Source organism: Oncorhynchus gorbuscha, linkage group LG04 (assembly GCF_021184085.1).
Source record: "Oncorhynchus gorbuscha isolate QuinsamMale2020 ecotype Even-year linkage group LG04, OgorEven_v1.0, whole genome shotgun sequence".
Taxonomy (NCBI): Eukaryota; Metazoa; Chordata; class Actinopteri; order Salmoniformes; family Salmonidae; genus Oncorhynchus; species Oncorhynchus gorbuscha.
In genome coordinates, this window is record NC_060176.1 from 32,622,317 (window position 1) to 32,645,105 (window position 22,789).

The 22,789-nt window shown below is 45.9% G+C and overlaps 1 protein-coding gene across 3 annotated transcripts in view; it reads left to right on the top strand.

Annotated features, from left to right (window-relative positions):
* LOC124033964 (rho guanine nucleotide exchange factor 28-like) overlaps positions 1-22,789 on the top strand; it is a 202,178-nt gene that overhangs the window by 81,171 nt on the left and 98,218 nt on the right. Inside the window, exon 1 of one of the 3 annotated variants that reach the window (XM_046346517.1) lies at positions 951-2,341. The exons of the other annotated variants lie outside the window; for them this stretch is intronic. Coding sequence (XP_046202473.1) covers positions 2,257-2,341 — 85 coding nt within the window. The 5' untranslated portion in view covers positions 951-2,256. Of the gene's footprint in view, positions 1-950; positions 2,342-22,789 lie in introns of those variants that run through there. 3 annotated transcript variants of the gene reach the window in all.

The window sequence follows — 22,789 nt, forward strand, 5'->3', positions numbered from 1 at the left end:
ATGTATACCTGAAATATGGTGCTCTAACTGCACTTAATTTGGTAGCTAATAGACAAACATTACTCCAATAAATGAAGGTTCAGTCAGGGGATGAGGAATCTGGAGTGTAGTTTTCATGTTCTTCCTGTTCCTCTCTTGATAAGCTGTCTCTTTATTGCTCTTTACCTTCAATTAACACATGCCGCTCTCTAACCCTCTGTCCCTATCCCTTTGCCCCCTCTTGCTACTACTCTCCCTCCTTTTGTTTGCTCTCATCCTCCTCTACACCTTGATTTTTCCTCACCCCCTCCACAGGGAAAGAAAGCAAGTTGTTAAAGTGCCAGACTTTGACACTCCCTCTTTCCTCTCCTCGTCTCCTCTTAAGGTTTTTGTCTGAAGGGTTGTTGCAGCCAACTGTGGTGGAATAGAGTGGACACACATGGTCTCTGTTTTTAGCTCTCGATCAGACCTCCAGGGGGAGTACAAACTGTGTTTGGATATAGAATACTGCACTGGCAACTTGGTGTGTGTGTGTGTGTGTGTGTGTGAGAATCTCTGACAGTCTCTTGGTTTCTTTGTGCTGCTGCTGACTGTTTCCACTTTACTGACATGGCAATCTGCCTTGAAACCCCTCTGTTTCTCAGTCACTATCCTCTCCAAGAGCTTTCTTCCTTTCTGAAGACTCTGGTTACGTCTAATAATATATGCCATTTAGCAGACGCTTTTATCCAAAGCGACTTACAGTCATGTGTGCATACATTCTACGTATGGGTGGTCCCGGGGATCGAACCCACTACCCTGGCGTTACAAGCGCCATGCTCTACCAACTGAGCTACAGAAGGACCACCACTTTGACCCTATGGGCCCTGGTCAAAAGTAGTGCTCTGTATCAGGAATAGGGTGTCATTTAGGATACAGCCTTTCTCTGAGGATTAATTTAGAACATTTCTCTGTGCATATGTGTGGTGAGGCCGTGTGTTTAGTGAGTAGTGTTGTGCCCTGGGCTTGTGCAGTAGGGGGATGTGTAGTGTTGCCGTGTGTGTTGTGTTCTCTACACAGCGTTAACTCTAGGACTGAGATTCATTATTCTTATCTCTGACTCGTCTCACTCTGACCTCCTTGTCGATTCCTCAGGTCAGGACCAGCTGTCTGGCCCTGTGTTTGTCTTTCAAGATGGTCTGTAGGCAGGCACTTCTCTCTACTCTGTTTCTCTCTCTCTCCTTCGCCTTTAGTCATTTTTATCCCTGTCACTCGTTCCTCCTCCCCTCATGTTCTGGTCTCTCCCCCTCTCTGCTGAGTGTGGTGGGTGAGTGAGGGAAAAGGAAAAAAAGAGAGACTGGACTGGAGAGGGTAGGATAGAGCGAGGGTTGGGGGAAGAAGGGATTAAAAAGAGAGAAGGAGGAGAAGAAGGAAATAGACTGGACAGGAGAGGGTGGGTTAGAGAGACGGTTGGGGAAGAAGGGAGAAACAAGATAACAGAAGGAAATAGAGACTGGATGGGAGAGGTTAGGATAGAGCGAAGGTTGGAGAAAAAATTGAAAAGAAGGAAAGAAAGAGAGACTGGACAGGAGAGGGTAGGATAGAGCGAATGTTGGGGAAGAAGGGAGAAAAAAGAGAAAATGATGAGGAGAAAGAAAGACAGGATGGTATAGGGTAGGATAGAGTGAGGTTTGGGGAAGAAAAGGAAAATAAGAAAAGGAGGAAGAGAAGGTGAGAGAGAGACTGGATGGGAGACGGTAGGATAGAGCGAGGGTGGGGGAAGAAGGAAGAAAAAAGAGAGAAGGAAAGAAAGAAAAAATAGAGACTGGACAGGAGAGGGTAGGATAGAGCAAAGGTTGGGGAAGAAGGGAGAAAAAAGTAAAACGGTGGAGAAGGCAAGAAAGCAAGAGAAAAAAAGAGACAAAGTGAGCAGTCTCGATATGCTAGATGATTTGGAGTTTTGAGGGGAACAGGGTAGGAGGGGCGTTTGGAGTCGGGGAGGGGGAGATGTGGGAACATGCTGGCTCACTGCTGAAGTGTCAGTGTCTGCACTCTGCTGAGACTCAGATGGAAGGAAGGAGTAAACTGGTTCAACATCAGTCCAACCAAGACTCCTGAAGAACTGAAGAACACACTGAATGTACAAGAGTACAAGAGAGTCAGGAATATCCAACCTGGAGGAAAATTGAGGTTCAGTAAAATATGTTTATTTTTTTCATTAAAAACTAAGGTGTTTTGGTGTTAAAGCCTTGGTCAGGCTGCAGGGTGCTCTGAGACTCATAGACGAAACACAGAGTCATGGATTCATACTCTGACTCTCCTTTTAACTACTCCTGGCCCTCTTTCCCCAAGACGAGGATACACAAGAAGATGGACAAGCAAGGTAACACTGGGACTATTTGACATACTTTCATTTAATTTTATGAAACCTTTATTCATCCAGGTTGGTCCGGAATAAATGTATTTTCAAGGAAAACCTTGGAGTCTCCTGTGCTTTAACTATCCATTGATTGCAATTTACATTGATGGTTAGATGTGGTTCAATGGATTGTGAGAGGATCACTTTCCATGTGGACTAAATGCTTGAATTTGGAATCTTTTTCAGAAGGTGTTTTCCCTTTCCAATGTTTTCCCTCAGTGAAACATCTCCTTGAAAACAATCTGGTCACTGACATGTTGAGAGCAATGTCCAAAGATTTGTGACTGCACCCTTACTTTGTTGCAGAGTAAGACCAAGTTGAAGGGATAGTTCACCTAAATTACAAAATGACATGGGTTTCCTTACCCTGTAAGCAGTCTATAGACAAGGTATAGCAGCTGTCAATGCTTTGGTTTTGATTACCTTGATACTGTCTCCAAATGCAATTTATTTTTGCCCCCAAACCCATTCCAGTCAATATCCCAGATATTATTTTCTGTTTGTAATTAGTTGGTATATAGCAGAAGCTGTGCAGTAAGTCTGTGTTTCCTTGCCTATCCTTCATGCCCCTAAGTCATACAAGGTTTACAGGAAAGCTTAGAGTGGTAGTCACAATGCTATATTCCACAAAGACATCAGCAGAATGAAGAATGATAATCAGTATTTTTGGCAGTGATGTTTCAATGTTTTTTTCTTCTTCTTATAACCCATATTTAGCTGTATACAGTTGCAGTGATAGTGTGTTTGCTAATGATGTAACTGGGATAGCTGACAACTAATAGTGGAATGTCAGACATTCTGACTAGGATAACGGATTGGCTTGTATCTTGTGGACAGACATCTCCTGAGGCCAGATCACACACACTTCCTATGATGGCAGGGTGAACATAAATGTTGCCCTCTGCGTGACTGTTGTACTTCATTGACAGTGACTGACACTGGCTGTGGCTACTCAACCCAGTTGAACTACTTGTGTTTTCTTACTATAACTGATTTCCCTGATCAGCTGCTTTACTGAGGAATGTTTTCTTGCAATGACTGTGATATTTGGTTGTCTTTACCTCCCTTATTTTAGTTTAGTTTATTAATTTTGACGCACATAAAAGCCATACATGCACATGAGTAAAATCATTGAGGATGACACACAATAAAGTCTGGGATTTATATCAATTGTGGTCATCTTGAGGCAAGATGGCGAGGCAAGATCGAACATGTTTGAACACAGTATGGCGTGAGATAATAAAACATAAAAACAAAGAAGAAGAACATCTATCTCATCATTGCAGTTACACAGAAGACATCAAACTGTTTATTTTTAAAGCTGCCCAGAGAGGATGTAATTTTTATGGGCAGAGGCAACTCATTCCACGCTGATGCTCCAGTATACAAGTACCTTTCCTAGCATTTACTCCTGAACCTGTATAAGCACACATTAGCAACACCTGATCTGGTGCTGTGATTTTGTGCATCCCTAACATTGGGAAAGTAATCAGTTAGATATCTGGGTGCAGAACCATAAATTCTCCTGTAAACCAAACCCAGTCTTATCTGGGACACCCTAACCTCAACATGCAGTAAGTTGAGTTTCTGAAAGCAGCTCCTGCCTTTGTGACTATGTGGACTCACCTTCAATACTACCCTGATCAGCTTATTTTGGATACCTGGAGTTTCTCCTTCAGAATCTTCAATAAGCCCCCAAACCAGGAAGCATAGTCAAAATGGCATTGAATGAGAGCAGTGGCACGCACTCAAAGATTCCTTATCAAGCAGCTTGGACATTCTAGACAAAAACTTGTTTCTGGCATAAACCTTCCCTAGCACTTTAGTGACCATGTTCACACCACCCAAGCAGAGTGTAATTTAAAAGAGTTAAATTCATTGGCAACCTCTGCTTTGTCATATACCATCTCCGCCCTGATGCTCAGTCCAATACTGTTTAGTTTGTTTTTCGTAGTAGTACTACAGCCTAGTTCCTTGAATGATTTCCAAAGCTTTTTAATGGTAATTTTTGTTCTCAATGATTTTATCAGCAAAGTAACCTCTTAGCTTCATCCATCCTGCTCTGTGCTTCATTTCTGTGACGTTTACAGTGCATTAGGAAAGTATTCAGACCCCTTAAACTTTTCCACATTGTGTTACGTTACGGACTTCTAAAATTGATTACATGTAAAAATAAAAAAATAAAAATAAAAACTCATCAAGCAACACACAATTCCCCATACTGACAAAGTGAAAACAGGTTTTTAGAAATGTTAGCAAATTTATTACAAATGAAAATAGATACCTTATTTACATAAGTATTCAGACCCTTTGCTATGAAACTCTAAATTGAGCTCAGATGCATCCTGTTTGCATTGATCATCCTTGAGATGTTTCAACAACTTGATTAGAGTCCGCCTGTGCTAAATTTAATTGATTGGATATGATTTGGAAAGGCACACACCTGTTTATAGAAGGTCCCACAGTTGACAGTGCATGTCAGAGCAAAAACCAAATCATGAGGTCAAAGGAATGGTCCGTAGAGCTCCAAAACAGGATTGTGTCGAGGCAGAGATTTCTTCAGCATTGAAGGTCCCCAAGAACACAGTGACCTCCATCATTCTTAAATGGAAGAAGTTTGGAACTAACATCACTGTTCCTAGAGCTGGCCGACCGAACAAACTGAGCAATCAGAGGAAAAGGGCCTTGGTCAGGGAGGTGAAGATGGGAGAACCTCCCTCTGTGGAGATGGGAGAACCTTACAGAAGGACAACTGTCTCTGCAGCACTACACCAATCAGGCCTTTATGGTAGAGTGGCCAGACAGAAGCCACACCTCAGTAAACTTCACATGACAGCCAGCTTGGAGTTTGCCAAAAGGCACCTAAAGGACTCCCAGAGAAAACAAGATTCTCTGGTCTGATGAAACCAAGATTGAATGGAGCAAAGTACAGAAAGATCCTTGATGAAACCCTGTTCCAGAGCGCTCATGACCTCAGACTGGGGAGAAGGTTCAACTTCCAACAGGACAACGACTTTAAGCACACAGCCAGGACAACATAGGAGTGGCTTCGGGATAAGTCTTTGAATTTCCTTGAGTGGCCCAGCCAAAGCCCATACATGAACCCGATCAAACATCTTTGGAGAGACCTGAGCATAGCTGTGCAGCAACTCTCCCCATCCAACCTGACTGAGCTTGAGAGGATCTGCAAAGAAGAATGGGAGAAACTCCCCAAATACAGGTGTGCCAAGCTTGTAGCATCATACCAAAGAAGACTCCAGGCTGTAATCACTGCCAAAGGTGCTTCAGCAAAGTACTGAGTAAAGGATCTGATTACTTATATAAATGGAAATGTATTTAATTTTATACATTTGAAAACACTTCTAAAACCAGTTTTTGCTTAGTCATTATAGGGTATTGTGTGTAGATTGATGAGGAAAAATTTGATCAATTTTAGGATAAGGCAGTAACGTAACAAAATGTGGAAAAGTGAAGGAGTCTGAATACTTTCCGAATGCAGGAGAAAATCAGGCTGCTCTTGAGTGTTCTTACACCTCCTAAAACCTTTTTTGGGATAGGGGGCAGCATTTTCACTTTTAGATGAAAAGCGTGCCCAGAGTGAACTGCCTCCTACTCTGTCCCAGATGTTAATATAAGCATATTATTATTAGTATTGGATAGAAAACAATGTGATGTTTCCAAAACTGTTTGAATGATGTCTGTGAGTATAACAGAACTCATATTGCAGGTGAAAACCTGAGAAAAATCCAACCAGGAAGTGGGACATCTGAGGTTTGTAGTTTCTCAAAGCTTTGCCTACCGAGTACCCATTGAGATATGGATGAGGTTGCACTTCCTAGGGCTTCCACTAGATGTCAACTGTCTTTTGAAAGTTGAATGAGGATTCTACTATAAAGGAGGGGCTCATGAGACCTGTTTGAGGCAGTGGTCTGGCATAGTACCTCGGTCTCATGACGTGCGCTCCCGACAGAGTTGCCTCTCGTTCCAGTGCCTTTTCTGAAGACAAAGGAATTCTCCGGTTGGAACATTATTTATGTTTTATGTTAACTAGTTGGATATAGGGGGCGCTCTTTTAATTTTTGGATGAAAAACGTTCCCGTTTTAAACAAGATATTTTGTCACGAAAAGATGCTCGACTATGCATATAATTGACAGCTTTGGAAATAAATCACTCTGATGTTTCCAAAACTGCAAAGATATTGTTTGAGTGCCACAGAACTGATGTTACAGGCGAAACCCAGATAAAAATCCAATCAGGAAGTGCTGCATTTTTTGAAACTGCCTCATGCCAATGACTCCTTATATGGCTGTGAAGGAGCTAGGAGTCCGCTTACGTTTTCCCCAATGTGTCTACAGCATTGTGACGTCTTTTTAGGCATTTCCATTGGAGATTGGCTGTAAGAGACCATATAGGGTGAATGGTCGCATGGTGTCTCCCGGAGAAAACCTTGCGTAAAATACTGAGGTAGCCATTTTTCCAATCATTTCTTATGAGAAACCAACTGCCTTGACGGCTATATTATCGAATACATATGTTAAAAACACCTTGAGGATGGATCCTAAACAACTTTTGCCATGTTTCTGTCGATATTATGGAGTTAATTTTGAAAAAAGTTTGGCTTTATAGTTTAAGTATTTTTCGGTCTTTTTCTCAGCCAAGCAGGATGAACAAACGGGACGTTTTTCACCTACAAAAATATTATTTTTGGAAAAAAGGAACATTTTCTATCTAACTGGGAGTCTCCTGCGTAAAAGCATCTGAAGTTCTTCAAAGGTAAATTATTTAATTTGGTTGCTTTTCTTATTTTTGTGAAAATGTTGCCTGCTGCCAGCAGAGCCTAGCATAGCATTATGCCATGATAAACTTACACAAATGCTTGTGTAGCGTTGGCTGTAATGCATATTTTGAAAATTTGAGATGACAGTGTTGTTAACAAAAGGCTAAGCTTGTGTTTGAATACATTTATTTCATTTCATTTGCGATTTTCATGAATAGGAAAAGTTGCGTGACGGATACAGGATTGCTCATCGCTAGAGGTTAAAAACATCCTAACGATTGATTCCATACACCGTTTGACGTGTTTCTAAAGGACTGTAACGGAACTATTTGAGTTTTTGTCTGAATTAAATGCTCGCGCCTCATGAAGATGGATTACTGGGCTGGACACGCTAACAACAAGTGGCTATTTGGACATCAATGATGGAACTTTATGAAACAAATCAGTCATTTATTGTCGAACTGGGATTCCTGGGAGTGCCTTCTGATCTAGATCATCAAAGGTAAGTGAATATTTATGGTGTTGTTTCTAACTTGGTTGATTCCAAAATGGCGGCTATTCCCCTGGCTCTTTTTGGTTCTGACACAGAGGTTGCATTAAGGAGAAGTCTATCTTTAATTATGTGAATAACACTAGTATCTTTTATCAATGTTTATTATGAGTATTTCTGCTAAAATCACCGGATGTTTTGGAATCAAAACATTACTGCGCGTAAGGCGCCAATGTAAACTAAGATTTAGGATATAAATATGCACATTATCGAACAAAACATATGTATTGTGTAACATGATGTCCTATGAGTGTCATCTGATGAAGATCATCAAAGGTTAGTGATTCATTTTCTCAGTATTTCTGCTTTTTGTGACTCCTATCTTTGGCTGGAAAAATGGCTGTGTGGAAAGTTCATGCTCATTCTACAGTGGGGCAAAAAAATATTTAGTCAGCCACCAATTGTGCAAATTCTCCCACTTAAAAAGATGAGAGAGGCCTGTAATTTTCATCATAGGTAGGTAGGTACACTTCAACTATGACAGACAAAATTAGAAAAAAAATCCAGAAAATCACATTGTAGGATTTTTTATGAATTTATTTGAAAATTATGGTGGAAAATAAGTATTTGGTCACCTACAAACAAGTAAGATTTCTGGCTCTCACAGACCTGTAACTTCTTCATTAAGTGGCTCCTATGTCTCTGTATTAATGGCACCTGTTTGAACTTGTTATCAGTATAAAAGACACCTGTCCACAACCTCAAACAGTCACACTCCAAAGGCAACCTGTAGTCATTTAGACAGGTCACCTTTGTGTTCCTGGGCACAGGGACTATGGTGGTCTGCTTGAAACATGTTGGTATTACAGACTCAATCAGGGACATGTTGAAAATGTCAGTGAAGACATCTGCCAGTTGGACAGCACATGCCCGGAGCACATGTCCTGGTAATCTGTCTGGCCCCGCAGCCTTGTGAATGTTGACCTGTTTAAAGGTCTTACTCACGTCGGCTACGGAGAGTGTGATCACACAGTCGCCTGGAACAGCTGATGTTCTCATGCATGCCTCAGGGCTGCTTGCCTCGAAGCGAGCATAGAAGTGATTTAGCTGGTCTGGTAGGCTTGTGTCACTGGGCAGCTCGCGGCTGTGCTTCCCTTTGTAGTCTGTAATAGTTTGCAAGCACTGCCACATAAGACGAGCATCGGAGCCAGCGTAGTACGATTCAATCTTAGCCCTGTATTGACACTTTGCCTGTTTGATGGTTCTTCGCAGGGCATAATAGGATTTCTTGTAAGCTTCCCGCAAAATGAAATCGGCAGCTCTACCTATTAGCTCAGTGCGAATGTTGCCTGTAATCCATGGCTTCTGGTTGCGGTATGTACGTACAGTCACTGTGGGCACGACGTCCTCGATGCACTTATTGATAAAGCCAGTGACTGATTGGGTGTACTCCTCAATGCCATCGGAAGAATCCCGGAACATATTCCAGTCTGTGATAGCAAAACAGTCCTGGAGTTTAGCATCTGCTTCATCTGACCACTTTTTTTATAGACCGAGTCACTGGTGCTTCCTGCTTTAATTTTTGCTTGTAACCGGAATCAGGTGGATAGAGTTGTGGTCGAATTTACCAAATGGAGGGCGAGGGAGAGCTTTGTATGCATCTCTATGTGTGGAGTACAGGTGATCTAGAATTTTTTTCCCGTCTGGTTGATGATGACTTGATAATTTGAATGCGCTGTGTAGTGCTAAAGCAAAAACAAAGATGTGCACCCCTTTGAGTTCCCAGGATCAGGACTGAGAACCGCTGCTCTTCATTGGAAACTCTTAATCTGCATACACGCTTTAGCATACACGCATAGCTCTCTGTATCTGAGGACAGAAAACCTTACAAGAAATAGACTTCATTGTATTCTCTCTGTCACATGGATGACGCTGGAGAGACGAAGCAGGTACAGGGAGCCAAACATTTAATAAGAAACGGACATGGAACGAGACAGTAACAGCGTCAGCATACAAAGAAAAAAACGATCAATGTATCAGCAGGGAATAGAGCAGGGAAACTGACAAATATAGGGGAGGTATTCAACAGATAAGAATCATAAAACACGGGACGAGATGTTAAAAACTGTCCATTGTGCCAATAGATGGAATGCACTCGCATGAGATTTGCCGTGATGTTGACAGAGTGGCATGGGAGGTTTATTTCTTAGACTGGGGTAAGATGTCAATTTTTGGGACACATCCTCAGTAGTGTGCCTTCGAATCAGTGGGTGTTTCGGCCTTTAATCACTAAACACCCTCATCAAAGGTGGCCAGCTAAAGGGTGATCAAGCCTTAGCTTGTGTCCCATGCCCAATTAAGATGTCCCACAGGACTGTGCAAGGCAGGGGCGTCCTCTTCTCTGAGCCAGCCATACAGCTGACCGCATACCTCATATGCCCTCCTCAAGTTGGAGGGATCTGAATTGAGTTCTCAGGTGGGGGTGAGGGGTCATGAAGTTATAGCCCAGCAAGGGTCCTTCCGTTTGATCCAGATCCACTGGCTACCTCTTTCAGCTGCTTGAGAAACTGCTCTGACGGTCTGCCGCAGAGCCTGTCCATGGATTCCAAGTTCTTTCAGCAACCTGATGATGGAAGAAGCCACGAATCCTCTGCATCCCACTTCAACTGGCCAGACTTTTGCATTCCAGCCACGCTGAGTTGCGTCTGCTGCCAACTCTGTGTAACGCAGTTTCTTACGTTCGTAGGCCTCTTCAACAGAGTTTTCCCACGGGACTGTGAGCTCTATGATGTACACAGCCTTTCGTGAAGGGGACCAGAGTACCATGTCTGGCCTAAGGTTGGTAGAAGCAATCTCAGGTGGAAAAATGAGTTGCTGGCCAATATCGACAAGCATCTTCCAGTCCCGGGCCATAGCTAGGTGTCCAGTTTCTGGCTTTGTAGGAAGATACTTGGGCCTTTTCTGTCCCTCCCGGATGAATGTTGTTGTTTTGACGGGATTGCTTGTTTTTGGAGGTAATGAATTGGTTGCACTCCTCTTGGTCTCAAGTGCTGCAGCCAGGCTCTTGAGGACCTGATTGTGCCTCCAGGTGTAGCGGCCTTGTGAGAGGCAGGTCTTGCAACCTGTCATTATATGCCTGAGAGTCGCTGGAGCTGGGCAGAGGGGGCAGGTCGAGTCCTCGCCATACCATTGATGTAGATTTTTTGGTGATGGAAGCACATCATAAACAGCTCTTATGATGAAGCTGATGTTGCTTGCCTCCATTTGCCAAAGCTCACTCCAGTTGATCTTTCTCCTCTCCAGGCCTTCCCACCGCGTCCATTGCCCTTGTTTAGCAAGAGAGACAGCCTTTGCACTTCTTGCAGTCTCCTCCTGTCTTCGCACCTCCTCGACCACCAGCTTCCTGCGTTCAGATGTTGTTGCCTTATGGAACGTTGGTTTGCTTGCTGCCAGGCCAAAGCCTCCTCTTCCATGCTGGATATTCCCCACAATGTCTTGGTGTCTCAGGGCTGATGTTGCTTGCTGCACAGCATTGGATGATGTCCATTTCCGTCCAGTTTGTAGGGGAGGTGCAGCCTTGCTAATGGTCTGGTCTTTGGAGTCCTTCAATGTCATCTGAAGTCTTACTTTAGAGCACTTGTACTCCTCCGTTAGACTTGTAAGAGGTAGTTCAAGGACCCCTTTGCCATAGAGGCCGATGTTACTCAGGCATCGTGGGACACCCAGCCATTTCTTCACGTATGAGGTAATGGTTCGCTCCATCTTCTCCACTGTTGTTATTGGGACCTCATAGACGGTGAGTGGCCACATTACCCGGGGGAGAAGTCCAAACTGTAGGCACCAGAGCTTGAGCCTCCCAGGCAGTAGGGTCTTGTTGATGTTCTCAAGACCGTCGGCGATGTCCTGCCTTACTTGCTGCACTTGATCTTTATCCCGGAGGCTTTCGTTGTACCATCTACCCAGGCTCTTGATGGGTTGCTCAGACACCGTTGGTATCGGGTCATCTCCAATGCAGAACCTCACATCTTTAAGCTGTCCCTTGACTATGGAGATGCTTCGAGATTTGCTTGGCTTGATTTTCATCCGTGCCCACTTGATGTTATCCTGCAGTTTTGCAAGTAGCCGCCTGGTGCATGCTGCAGTGGTGGTCAGTGTAGTCATGTCATCCATGTATGCTCGGATAGGTGGGAGACGGAGCCCTTCCTTAGTTCTCTCACCACCGACCACCCATCTCGATGCCCTGATGATGACTTCCATGGCCATAGTGAAGGCCAGAGGAGAAATTGTACAGCGCCATTATGCCTACTTCCAAGCGCTGCCATGTTGTTGTGAAGTCAGGTGTTGTGAAACACAATTGCAGGTCTTGGAAATAGGCCTTTACCAGTGTAGTGATGGGTTCTGGTACGTGGAAAATGTTGAAGGATTCCCAGAGGAGTTCATGGGGAACTGAGCCAAAGGCATTGGCCAAGTCGAGGAAGATGACATAGAGGTCTCTCTTGTCCTTCTTAGCTGTTTGGATCTGGTGCCAAATCATACTAGTATGTTCCAGGCAACCAGAGAAACCAGGAATGCCTGCTTTCTGTACAGATGTATCAATGTACTTGTTCCTTTCCAGATAAGTGGACAGCCTCTGTGCTATTATACTGAAAAGATCTTCCCTTCGACGTTGAGAAGGGAGATTGGTCGGAATTGACTGATGTCTGTCGCATCCTTCTCTTTCGGGATTAGCACACCACCAGCCCTTCGCCATGCCTTTGGTATTATTTCCTTCTGCCACACTATCCTCATGAGCCTCCAAAGAAAGCGTAGAACATCCGGGGCGTTCTTGTAGAGCTTGTATGGTACTCCATTAGGCCCAGGAGCCGAGGCCGCTCTTGCTCTTCGGACAACGTTCTCTACTTCCCTCCATTTTGGAGGGTCAGTGTCCAGATTGAATTCTGGTGGTTGAATAGGTGGGATGTCATGTGGGATGATTATCTGCTCATGCCTTTTCATGTCCTGGTGGACCTTTTCCAGATGTTCTTCCAGTTCAGGCTTTGTAGTTTTTAGGATTCCGCACTTTTCCTTTGCGAAGAGATCTTTGACAAACTTAAAGGGGTTTTTATAGAACCGTGTTCTTGAGTGTTCCTTTTTCCTACGAAGTTTCCTTAAGTTTTCTGCTCTTCGCAAGGTTGCCAGCCGACATTTAATGTCTGCTTGGAGTAGCATGAGACCTTCTCTCTCTGCATCAGAGGCCTTCTTCCACTGCTTCCTCAGCTGCCTTCTCAGCTGCCTTCGCTGAAGCATGTGACGAGGGAAGGCAGATGTGAGTAATTGATGCCAGGAATGCGTGATGCAGGGCAGCCTGGCGCCCTGTTAAAAATATCATGTGTCCAGCCTAGTAGCTGGTCATATGTAATTAACTTAGCTAGCTATCTATATAGTATGTAAATTAGCTTGCTACGTAAGTAGCTCATTTGAGTTCAAATGCACTGTGGCTAGTTACTGTAGGTAATAATACATCTGTCACGACTTCCACCGAAGTTGGTGCCTCCTTTTTCGGGCGGCATTCTGCGGTCGTCGTCACCGGCTTTCCAGCTGCCACCGATCTACGTTCCTTTTTCTATTAGTTTTATCTTGATTGTACACACCTGGTTCCTATTACAGTATAAATATTTTCCCTATATAACCCTCTGGTTCCCAATATGTTTTGTGCGTGATTGGTCCTTGTTGAGTGTTATTAGACTGCTGTGTTGTGGTGTGTTTTCCCTGCATGGAATTTTATGGTTGTTTCTTTTCGAGTAAAGTACGTTATTTTACTCAGTTCTGTGTACTGCGCCTGACTCTATCCTCACCGCTGCACAATGACACTTGACAGAATCACGCACCAACTAATATGGAGTCAGCAGGTGCACCCAGTCCTCCGGTACCAGTGGCGGAAGGCTCACCATGGAGCGATGGTAGAGAGAGGGTTTTCCCACGCCCCCATCAACTTCACCCCGACCAACACCACAACCCACTCCGCTGTCCACTCCTCCTTCACCTGGACCCAGTGGGATTCGGCTCTTGCTCCCGAATGCATATGATGGGACGGCTGCCGGGTGCCAGGGGTTCCTGCTCTAGTTGGAGCTCTACCCGGCTCCTTTGGGATACAAGAGCATGTCCGCCCTCATCTCCTGTCTGTCGGCGAAAGCGCTTGAGTGGGCCAATGCTGAATGGGGAAGTATAGACGCAATGAGGAACGCTTTTCCATCTCAGACAGAGGATGAGGAGCGCACAGGAAATTCGCACTGGACTTCAGGACCCTGGCTTCCACCATGGGATGGAATGAGAGGGCCCTGATCGACCATTACCGGTGTAGTCTACGTGAGGACGTTCGTCGGGAGCTGGCCTGCAGGGACACCACCCTTACCCTCGACCAGCTGGTGGATTTATCCATCCGGCTGGATAACCTGTTTGCCACCCACGGACGTCCGGATCGGGGTCCGTCCATTCCATCTCCCAGCACCTCCGATCCTACACCTATGGAGCTCGGAGGTGCTGCTCTAAGGGTGACCAGAGGGGGAGGGGGCGTTTCCTGCACTACCTATGGCCGCAGAGGACACACTGCTGGTGGGTGCTGGAGAGGTTCCCCAGGAAGTCGAGGCAGCAGGCAGGGCACTGGTGGATCATCCCAGGTGTGTAGGCACCCAACTCACCCAGAGCTTCCTGTTGTGCACATGTGTATATTTATAGAATTTCTTGAGTTTTCCCCGCATTCCTAGAATAAGGCGCTAGTAGATTCAGGCGCAGCTGGGAACGTTTTTGACCGTTCGTTTGCTCTTAGATTAGGGATCCCTATTGTTCCTGTTGATGTGCCCTTTCCTGTACATTCCTTAGATAGTCGTCCTTTAGAGTCGGGCCTGATGGGAGGTCACAGCTCCACTATGTATGATAACGCAGGAGGGTCATGATGAGAGAATTAGTCTCTTTCTGATCGATTCTCCTGTGTTTCCTGTGGTGTTGGGGCTTCCCTGGTTGGCCTATCATGACCCCACTATTTCGTGGCAACAGAAGGCCCTCAAGGGAGGGTCACGTCAGTGTTCAGGGAGGTGTATAGGTGTTTCCATAGGTGAAACTACAGTGGAGAGTCCAAACCAGGTCTCCACCATGCACATCCCCCCTGAATATGCCGATTTGGCTCCGCCTTCTGTAAAAGAAAGGCGACTCAACTACCACCCCATCGACTGGGGGATTGTGCGATAAATCTCCTGGTAGACGCAGCACTTCCCAGGAGTCACCTGTATCCTCTGTCACAGGAGGAGACGGTGGCTATGGAAACATATGTCACCGAATCTCTGGGACAGGGATACATTCGGCCTTCCACTTCACCTGCCTCCTCAAGTTTCTTTGTGAAGAGGAAGGATGGAGGTTTACGCCAGTGCATTGACTATAGGGGTTTAAATCAGATCACGGTGAAGTATAGTTACCCGCTGCCTCTCATAGCCAGTGTGACCGAGTCATTGAATGGGGCTCGCTTCTTCACCAAATTGGTTCTCAGGAGTGCATACAACCTGGTGTATATCCAGGAGGGGGATGAGTGGAAGACGGCATTTAGTACCACCTATGAGCACTATGAGTACCTCTTCATGCCTTACGGGTTGATGAATTCTCCACCCATCTTCCAATCCTTTCCAGACGAGATATTCAGGGACCTGCACGGGAAGTTGTGTATCTGGTGCTCAAGGTGCTTGGTCGACTGTTGGAGCATGACCTGTACGTTAAGGCTGAGAAATGTCTGTTCTTCCAACAGTCCGTCTTCTTCCTAGGGTACCGCCTGTCCAAGTCAGGGGTGGAGATGGAGAATGACCGCATTTCAGCCGTGCGTAATTGGCTTACTGCAACCACGGTAAAGGTGGTGCAGCGGTTCTTAGGGTTTGCCAACTACTACCGGAGGTACAGTAGTTGTGTGGTTGTGGTCAATAGTTGTGGTCAATGATTTTGGTCAAAGTTTGTGGTCAGTAGTTTTGGTCAGTAGTTTTGTGGTTGTGGTCAGTAGTTGTGTTTCTGTGGTTAGGAGTTGTGCTCAAGAATTTTGTTCAGTAGTGTGGTTATGGCCATTAGTTGTGTGTTTGTGGTTAGTAGTTATGGTCAGGGATTTTGGACAATACTTGTGGTCAGTTGTATTTGTCTGTAGTTGTCGTCAGTAGTTGTGGTCAGTGGTTTTGGTGAGTAGTTGTGGTCAGTTGTGGTGTGGTTATTGTAAGAAGTTGTGTGGTTGTGGTCAGTAGTTGTGTGGTTGTGGTCAGTAGTTTTGTGGTTGTAGTCAGTAGTTGTGGCCAGTAGTTGTGTGGTTTTGGCAAGTACTTGTGGTCAGTAGTTGTGTGGTTTTAGCCAGTACTTGTGGTCAGCAGTTGTGTTGTTTTGGTTAGTAGTTGTGTGGCTGTGGTCTGTGATTTTGATTAATGTTTGTGGTCAGTAGTTGTGATCAGTATTTGTGTGGTTCAGTAGTTCTGTGGTTGAGGTTAGTAGTTTCATTGTAGTTGTCAGTGGTTTTGGTCAGGAGTTTTGTTCTGTATTTGTGTGGTTGTGGTCAGGAGCTTTTCTTCTGAAGATGTGGTCATTGGTTATGGTCAGTAGCTATGGTATGTTGTGTTGTTGGGGTTAGTATTTGCGGTCAGTTGTTGTGGTTGTTGTCAGTAGTTTTGTGGCTGTGGTCAATAGTTTTGGTCAGTGATTGTGGTCAGTAGTGGTGGTCAGTAGTTTCATGGTTTAGTAGTTGTGGTCAGTAGTTGTGTGGTTATTGTAAGTAGTTGTGTGATTGTGGTCAATGATTTGTTAAATGTTTGTGGTCAGTAGTTAAAAGATAACAAAAAGTTTGTCATGTTTTGTCATTTATTATCTTGTCTTGTCCCTGTGCTTCCCATTCTATTCGTTTCCCTCTGCTGGTCTTATTAGGTTCTTTCCCTCTTTCTATCCCTCTCTCTCCCCCTCCCTCTCTCACTCTCTCGCTCTCTCTTCTCTCTATCGTTCCGTTCCTGCTCCCAGCTGTTCCTATTCCCCTAATCAATCATTTAGTCTTCCCACACCTGTTCCCGATCCTTTCCCCTGATTAGAGTCCCTATTTCTTCCTTTGTGTTCTGTTCCTGTCCTGTCGGTTCCTTGTTTAGAATTCACCGTGCTGTGTTTGTGTATCGCCCTGTCGTGTCGTGTTTTCCTCAGATGCTGCGTGGTGAGCAGGTGTCTGAGTCTGTCTGGTTCAAGTGCCTTCCCGAGGCAACCTGCTGTTAACCTGCTGTTCAAGATCGAGTCTCCAGTTTGTCCTCGTCATTTCGAGTGAAAGTTGTGTTTTTTGTTTGTAATTACTTTACTGGATTAAAGACTCTGTTTTCGCCAAGTCGCTTTTGGGTCCTCTTTCACCTGCATGACAGAAGGAACCGACCAAGGAATGGACCCAGCGACTTCAGACGCTCGTTACACTGCCGTCAAGATCCAAGGAGCCATGCTCGGCAGACACGAGCAGGAATTGTCTGCTGCTCGCCATGCCGTGGAGAACCTGGCCGCTCAGGTTTCCGACCTCTCTGGACAGTTCCAGAGTCTACGTCTCGTGCCACCTGTTACTTCCTGGCCTGCCGAGCCTCCAGAACCTAGGGTTAATAACCCACCTTGCTACTCCGGGCAGCCCACTGAGTGCCGCTCCTTTCTCACGCAGTGTGAGATTGTGTTCTCTCTCCAACCCAACACATACTCTAGAGAGAGAGCTCGGGTTGCTTACGTCATTTCACTCCTTACTGGCCGGGCTCGAGAATGGGGCACAGCTATCTGGGAGGCAAGGGCTGATTGCTCTAACAAGTTCCAGAACTTTAAAGAGGAGATGATTCGGGTTTTTGACCGTTCAGTTTTTGGTAGGAGGCTTCTAGGGCCCTGGCTTCCTTATGCCAAGGTGAACGGTCCATAACGGATTATTCTATTGAGTTTCGCACTCTTGCTGCCTCTAGTGAGTGGAACGAGCCGGCGCTGCTCGCTCGTTTTCTGGAGGGACTCCACGCAGTGGTTAAGGATGAGATTCTCTCCCGGGAGGTTCCTTCAGATGTGGACTCTTTGATTGCTCTCGCCATCCGCATAGAACGACGGGTAGATCTTCGTCACCGGGCTCGTGGAAGAGAGCTCGCATCAACGGTGTTTCCCTGCTCCGCATCGCAACCATCTCCCTCCTCTGGCTCAGAGACTGAGCCCATGCAGCTGGGAGGGATTCGCATCTCGACTAAGGAGAGGGAACGGAGGATCACCAACCGCCTGTGCCTCTATTGCGGAGTTGCTGGACATTTTGTTAATTCATGTCCAGTAAAGCCAGAGCTCATCTGTAAGCGGAGGGCTACAGGTGAGCGCAACTACTCAAGTCTCTCCATCAAAATCCTGTACTACTTTGTCGGTCCATCTACGCTGGACCGGTTCGGGTGCTACATGTAGTGCCTTGATAGACTCTGGGGCTGAGGGTTGTTTCATGGACGAAGCATGGGTTCGGAAACATGACATTCCTTTCAGAGAGTTAGAGAAGCCTACGCCCATGTTCGCCTTAGATGGTAGTCATCTTCCCAGTATCAGATTTGAGACACTACCTTTAACCCTCACAGTATCTGGTAACCACAGTGAGACTATTTCTTTTTGATTTTCCGTTCACCGTTTACACCTGTTGTTTTGGGTCATCCCTGGCTAGTATGTCATAATCCTTCTATTAATTGGTCTAGTAATTCTATCCTATCCTGGAACGTTTCTTGTCATGTGAAGTGTTTAATGTCTGCCATCCCTCCCGTTTCTTCTGTCCCTACTTCTCAGGAGGAACCTGGCGATTTGACAGGAGTGCCGGAGGAATATCATGATCTGCGCACGGTCTTCAGTCGGTCCCGAGCCAACTCCCTTCCTCCTCACCGGTCGTATGATTGTAGTATTGATCTCCTTCCGGGGACCACTCCTCCTCGGGGTAGACTATACTCTCTGTCGGCTCCCGAACGTAAGGCTCTCGAGGATTATTTGTCTGTGTCTCTTGACGCCGGTACCATAGTGCCTTCTTCCTCTCCGGCCGGGGCGGGGTTCTTTTTTGTTAAGAAGAAGGACGGTACTCTGCGCCCTGCGTGGATTATCGAGGGCTGAATGACATAACGGTTAAGAATCGTTATCCGCTTCCCCTTATGTCATCAGCCTTCGAGATTCTGCAGGGAGCCAGGTGCTTTACTAAGTTGGACCTTCGTAACGCTTACCATCTCGTGCGCATCAGAGAGGGGGGACGAGTGGAAAACGGCGTTTAACACTCCGTTAGGGCATTTTGAGTACCGGGTTCTGCCGTTCGGTCTCGCCAATGCGCCAGCTGTTTTTCAGGCATTAGTTAATGATGTTCTGAGAGACATGCTGAACATCTTTGTTTTTGTCTATCTTGACGATATCCTGATTTTTTCTCCGTCACTCGAGATTCATGTTCAGCACGTTCGACGTGTTCTACAGCGCCTTTTAGAGAATTGTCTCTACGTAAAGGCTGAGAAGTGCTCTTTTCATGTCTCCTCCGTTACTTTTCTCGGTTCCGTTATTTCCGCTGAAGGCATTCAGATGGATTCCGCTAAGGTCCAAGCTGTCAGTGATTGGCCCGTTCCAAGGTCACGTGTCGAGTTGCAGCGCTTTTTAGGTTTCGCTAATTTCTATCGGCGTTTCATTCGTAATTTCGGTCAAGTTGCTGCCCTCTCACAGCTCTTACTTCTGTCAAGACGTGTTTTAAGTGGTCCGGTTCCGCCCAGGGAGCTTTTGATCTTCTAAAAGAACGTTTTACGTCCGCTCCTATCCTCGTTACTCCTGACGTCACTAGACAATTCATTGTCGAGGTTGACGCTTCAGAGGTAGGCGTGGGAGCCATTCTATCCCAGCGCTTCCAGTCTGACGATAAGGTTCATCCTTGCGCTTATTTTCTCATCGCCTGTCGCCATCTGAGCGCAACTATGATGTGGGTAACCGTGAACTGCTCGCCATCCGCTTAGCCCTAGGCGAATGGCGACAGTGGTTGGAGGGGGCGACCGTTCCTTTGTCGTTTGGACAGACCATAAGAACCTTGAGTACATCCGTTCTGCCAAACGACTTAATGCCCGTCAAGCTCGTTGGGCGTTGTTTTTCGCTCGTTTCGAGTTTGTGATTTCTTACCGTCCGGGTAGCAAGAACACCAAGCCTGATGCCTTATCCCGTCTGTTTAGTTCTTCTGTGGCTTCTACTGATCCCGAGGGATTCTTCCTTATGGGCGTGTTGTCGGGTTAACAGTCTGGGGAATTGAAAGACAGGTTAAGCAAGCACTCACGCACACTGCGTCGCCGCGCGCTTGTCCTAGTAACCTCCTTTTCGTTCCTGTTTCCACTCGTCTGGCTGTTCTTCAGTGGGCTCACTCTGCCAAGTTAGCTGGTCATCCCGGTGTTCGAGGCACTCTTGCGTCTATTCGCCAGCGCTTTTGGTGGCCGACTCAGGAGCGTGACACGCGCCGTTTCGTGGCTGCTTGTTCGGACTGCGCGCAGACTAAGTCGGGTAACTCTCCTCCTGCCGGTCGTCTCAGACCGCTCCCCATTCCTTCTCGACCATGGTCTCACATCGCCTAGACTTCATTACCGGTCTGCCTTTGTCTGCGGGGAAGACTGTGATTCTTACGGTTGTCGATAGGTTCTCTAAGGCGGCACATTTCATTCCCTCGCTAAACTTCCTTCCGCTAAGGAGACGGCACAAATCATTATCGAGAATGTATTCAGAATTCATGGCCTCCCATTAGACGCCGTTTCAGACAGAGGCCCGCAATTCACGTCACAGTTTTGGAGGGAGTTCTGTCGTTTGATTGGTGCGTCCGTCAGTCTCTCTTCCGGGTTTCATCCCCAGTCTAACGGTCAAGCAGAGAGGGCCAATCAGACGATTGGTCGCATACTACGCAGCCTTTCTTTCAGAAACCCTGCGTCTTGGGCAGAACAGCTCCCCTGGGCAGAATACGCTCACAATTCGCTTCCTTCGTCTGCTACCGGGTTATCTCCGTTTCAGAGTAGTCTGGGTTACCAGCCTCCTCTGTTCTCATCCCAGCTTGCCGAGTCCAGCGTTCCCTCCGCTCAGCGTTTGTCCAACGTTGTGAGCGCACCTGGAGGAGGGTGAGGTCTGCACTTTGCCGTTACAGGGCACAGACTGTGAGAGCCGCCAATAAACGCAGGATTAAGAGTCCAAGGTATTGTTGCGGCCAGAGAGTGTGGCTTTCCACTCGCAACCTTCCTCTTACGACAGCTTCTCGTAAGTTGACTCCGCGGTTCATTGGTCCGTTCCGTGTTTCCCAGGTCGTCAATCCTGTCGCTGTGCGACTGTTCTTCCGCGACATCTTCGTCGCGTCCATCCTGTCTTCCATGTCTCCTGTGTTAAGCCCTTTCTTCGCACCCCCGTTCGTCTTCCCTCCCCCTCCCGTCCTTGTCGAGAGCGCACCTATTTACAAGGTACATAAGATCATGGACATGCGTTCGGGGACGGGGTCACCAATACTTAGTGGATTGGGAGGGTTACGGTCCTGAGGAGAGGAGTTGGGTTCCGTCTCGGGACGTGCTGGACCGTTCACTCATTGATGATTTCCTCCGTTGCCGCCAGGATTCCTCCTCGAGTGCGCCAGGAGGCGCTCGGTGAGTGGGGGGTACTGTCATGTTTTGTCATTTATTATCTTGTCTTGTCCCTGTGCTTCCCATTCTATTCGTTTCCCTCTGCTGGTCTTATTAGGTTCTTTCCCTCTTTCTATCCCTCTCTCTCCCCTCCCTCTCTCACTCTCTCGCTCTCTCTTCTCTCTATCGTTCCGTTCCTGCTCCCAGCTGTTCCTATTCCCCTAATCAATCATTTAGTCTTCCCACACCTGTTCCCGATCCTTTCCCCTGATTAGAGTCCCTATTTCTTCCTTTGTGTTCCGTTCCTGTCCTGTCGGTTCCTTGTTTAGAATTCACCGTGCTGTGTTTGTGTATCGCCCTGTCGTGTCGTGTTTTCCTCAGATGCTGCGTGGTGAGCAGGTGTCTGAGTCTGTCTGGTTCAAGTGCCTTCCCGAGGCAACCTGCTGTTCACCTGCTGTTCAAGATCGAGTCTCCAGTTTGTCCTCGTCATTTCGAGTGAAAGTTGTGTTTTTTGTTTGTAATTACTTTACTGGATTAAAGACTCTGTTTTCGCCAAGTCGCTTTTGGGTCCTCTTTCACCTGCATGACAAAGTTGTATGTAAGCCCACTGGTCCGAGCCAGTCTACACATTTTAAAGTTTGAATAACATTTCTTAAGGAGTAGCCTGTTAAACAATTATTATTATTATTATTATTATTAATCAGAAGTAAGTTGAAGATGTAAGTATTTTGAAGATTTAAGTGGGGGGTTTTGCTTTGCAAACACCACAATAATAATAATGGATGGAGGGATTAACATATGAAAGGATGTTGAATTGGACTGATTGGTACGATAAAGGAATCAATGTATTGTTGAAGGGAGGTTGTGGGGGGATTGGTAGTAGTTATTGCTGTTCTGATTTCAGATTTGAATATAATAGAAGTAAAGCAAGGTGTCATACCCTTTACATTTGTGTCTACGAAACGTTGTTGGGAAAAGTGGTCAAGGTAGACGAAGTCACAATGTTTACTCATTGTCTCATGCTTAGAATGTGCTCCCCCGTTATTATAATTTGAAAGTTCTAAAAAGTTCCATGGCAGTTATTCAACAGTGGGAAGTTACCTAAATTAGTTGATGTGGTTACTAAAAAGCTGTACCTATTGACTGGTAGTAGATATTTCCGTTCTTATTTCAGATTTGAATAGCAAAGAAGGAGACAAAGGTGTCATACCCTTTAAGATTTTGCTACATTGTTAGGAAAAGTGGGCACGGTAGCTGATTTTCGTCAAGTTACTGTGTTTGCTCATTGTCTCATGCTTAAAATGTGCCATCCAACTGTTATAATTTGAAAGTTTTGAAAGGTCTCATTGTCTAACTTGTTCGGAAAGTGGTCAAAACGGCAGTTTTGTATAGCAAAACGTTGTTGATGCCATTACTAAAACAGCTGTATCGTGAGATCTGTGTAATATATTTCTGTTCCGATTCCAAACTTCAGTGTAAATTAATTTTGATTTTAGTTGAAGTTGAAGTTTGATTTTAGTTGATTGATAGGATAGTCTGA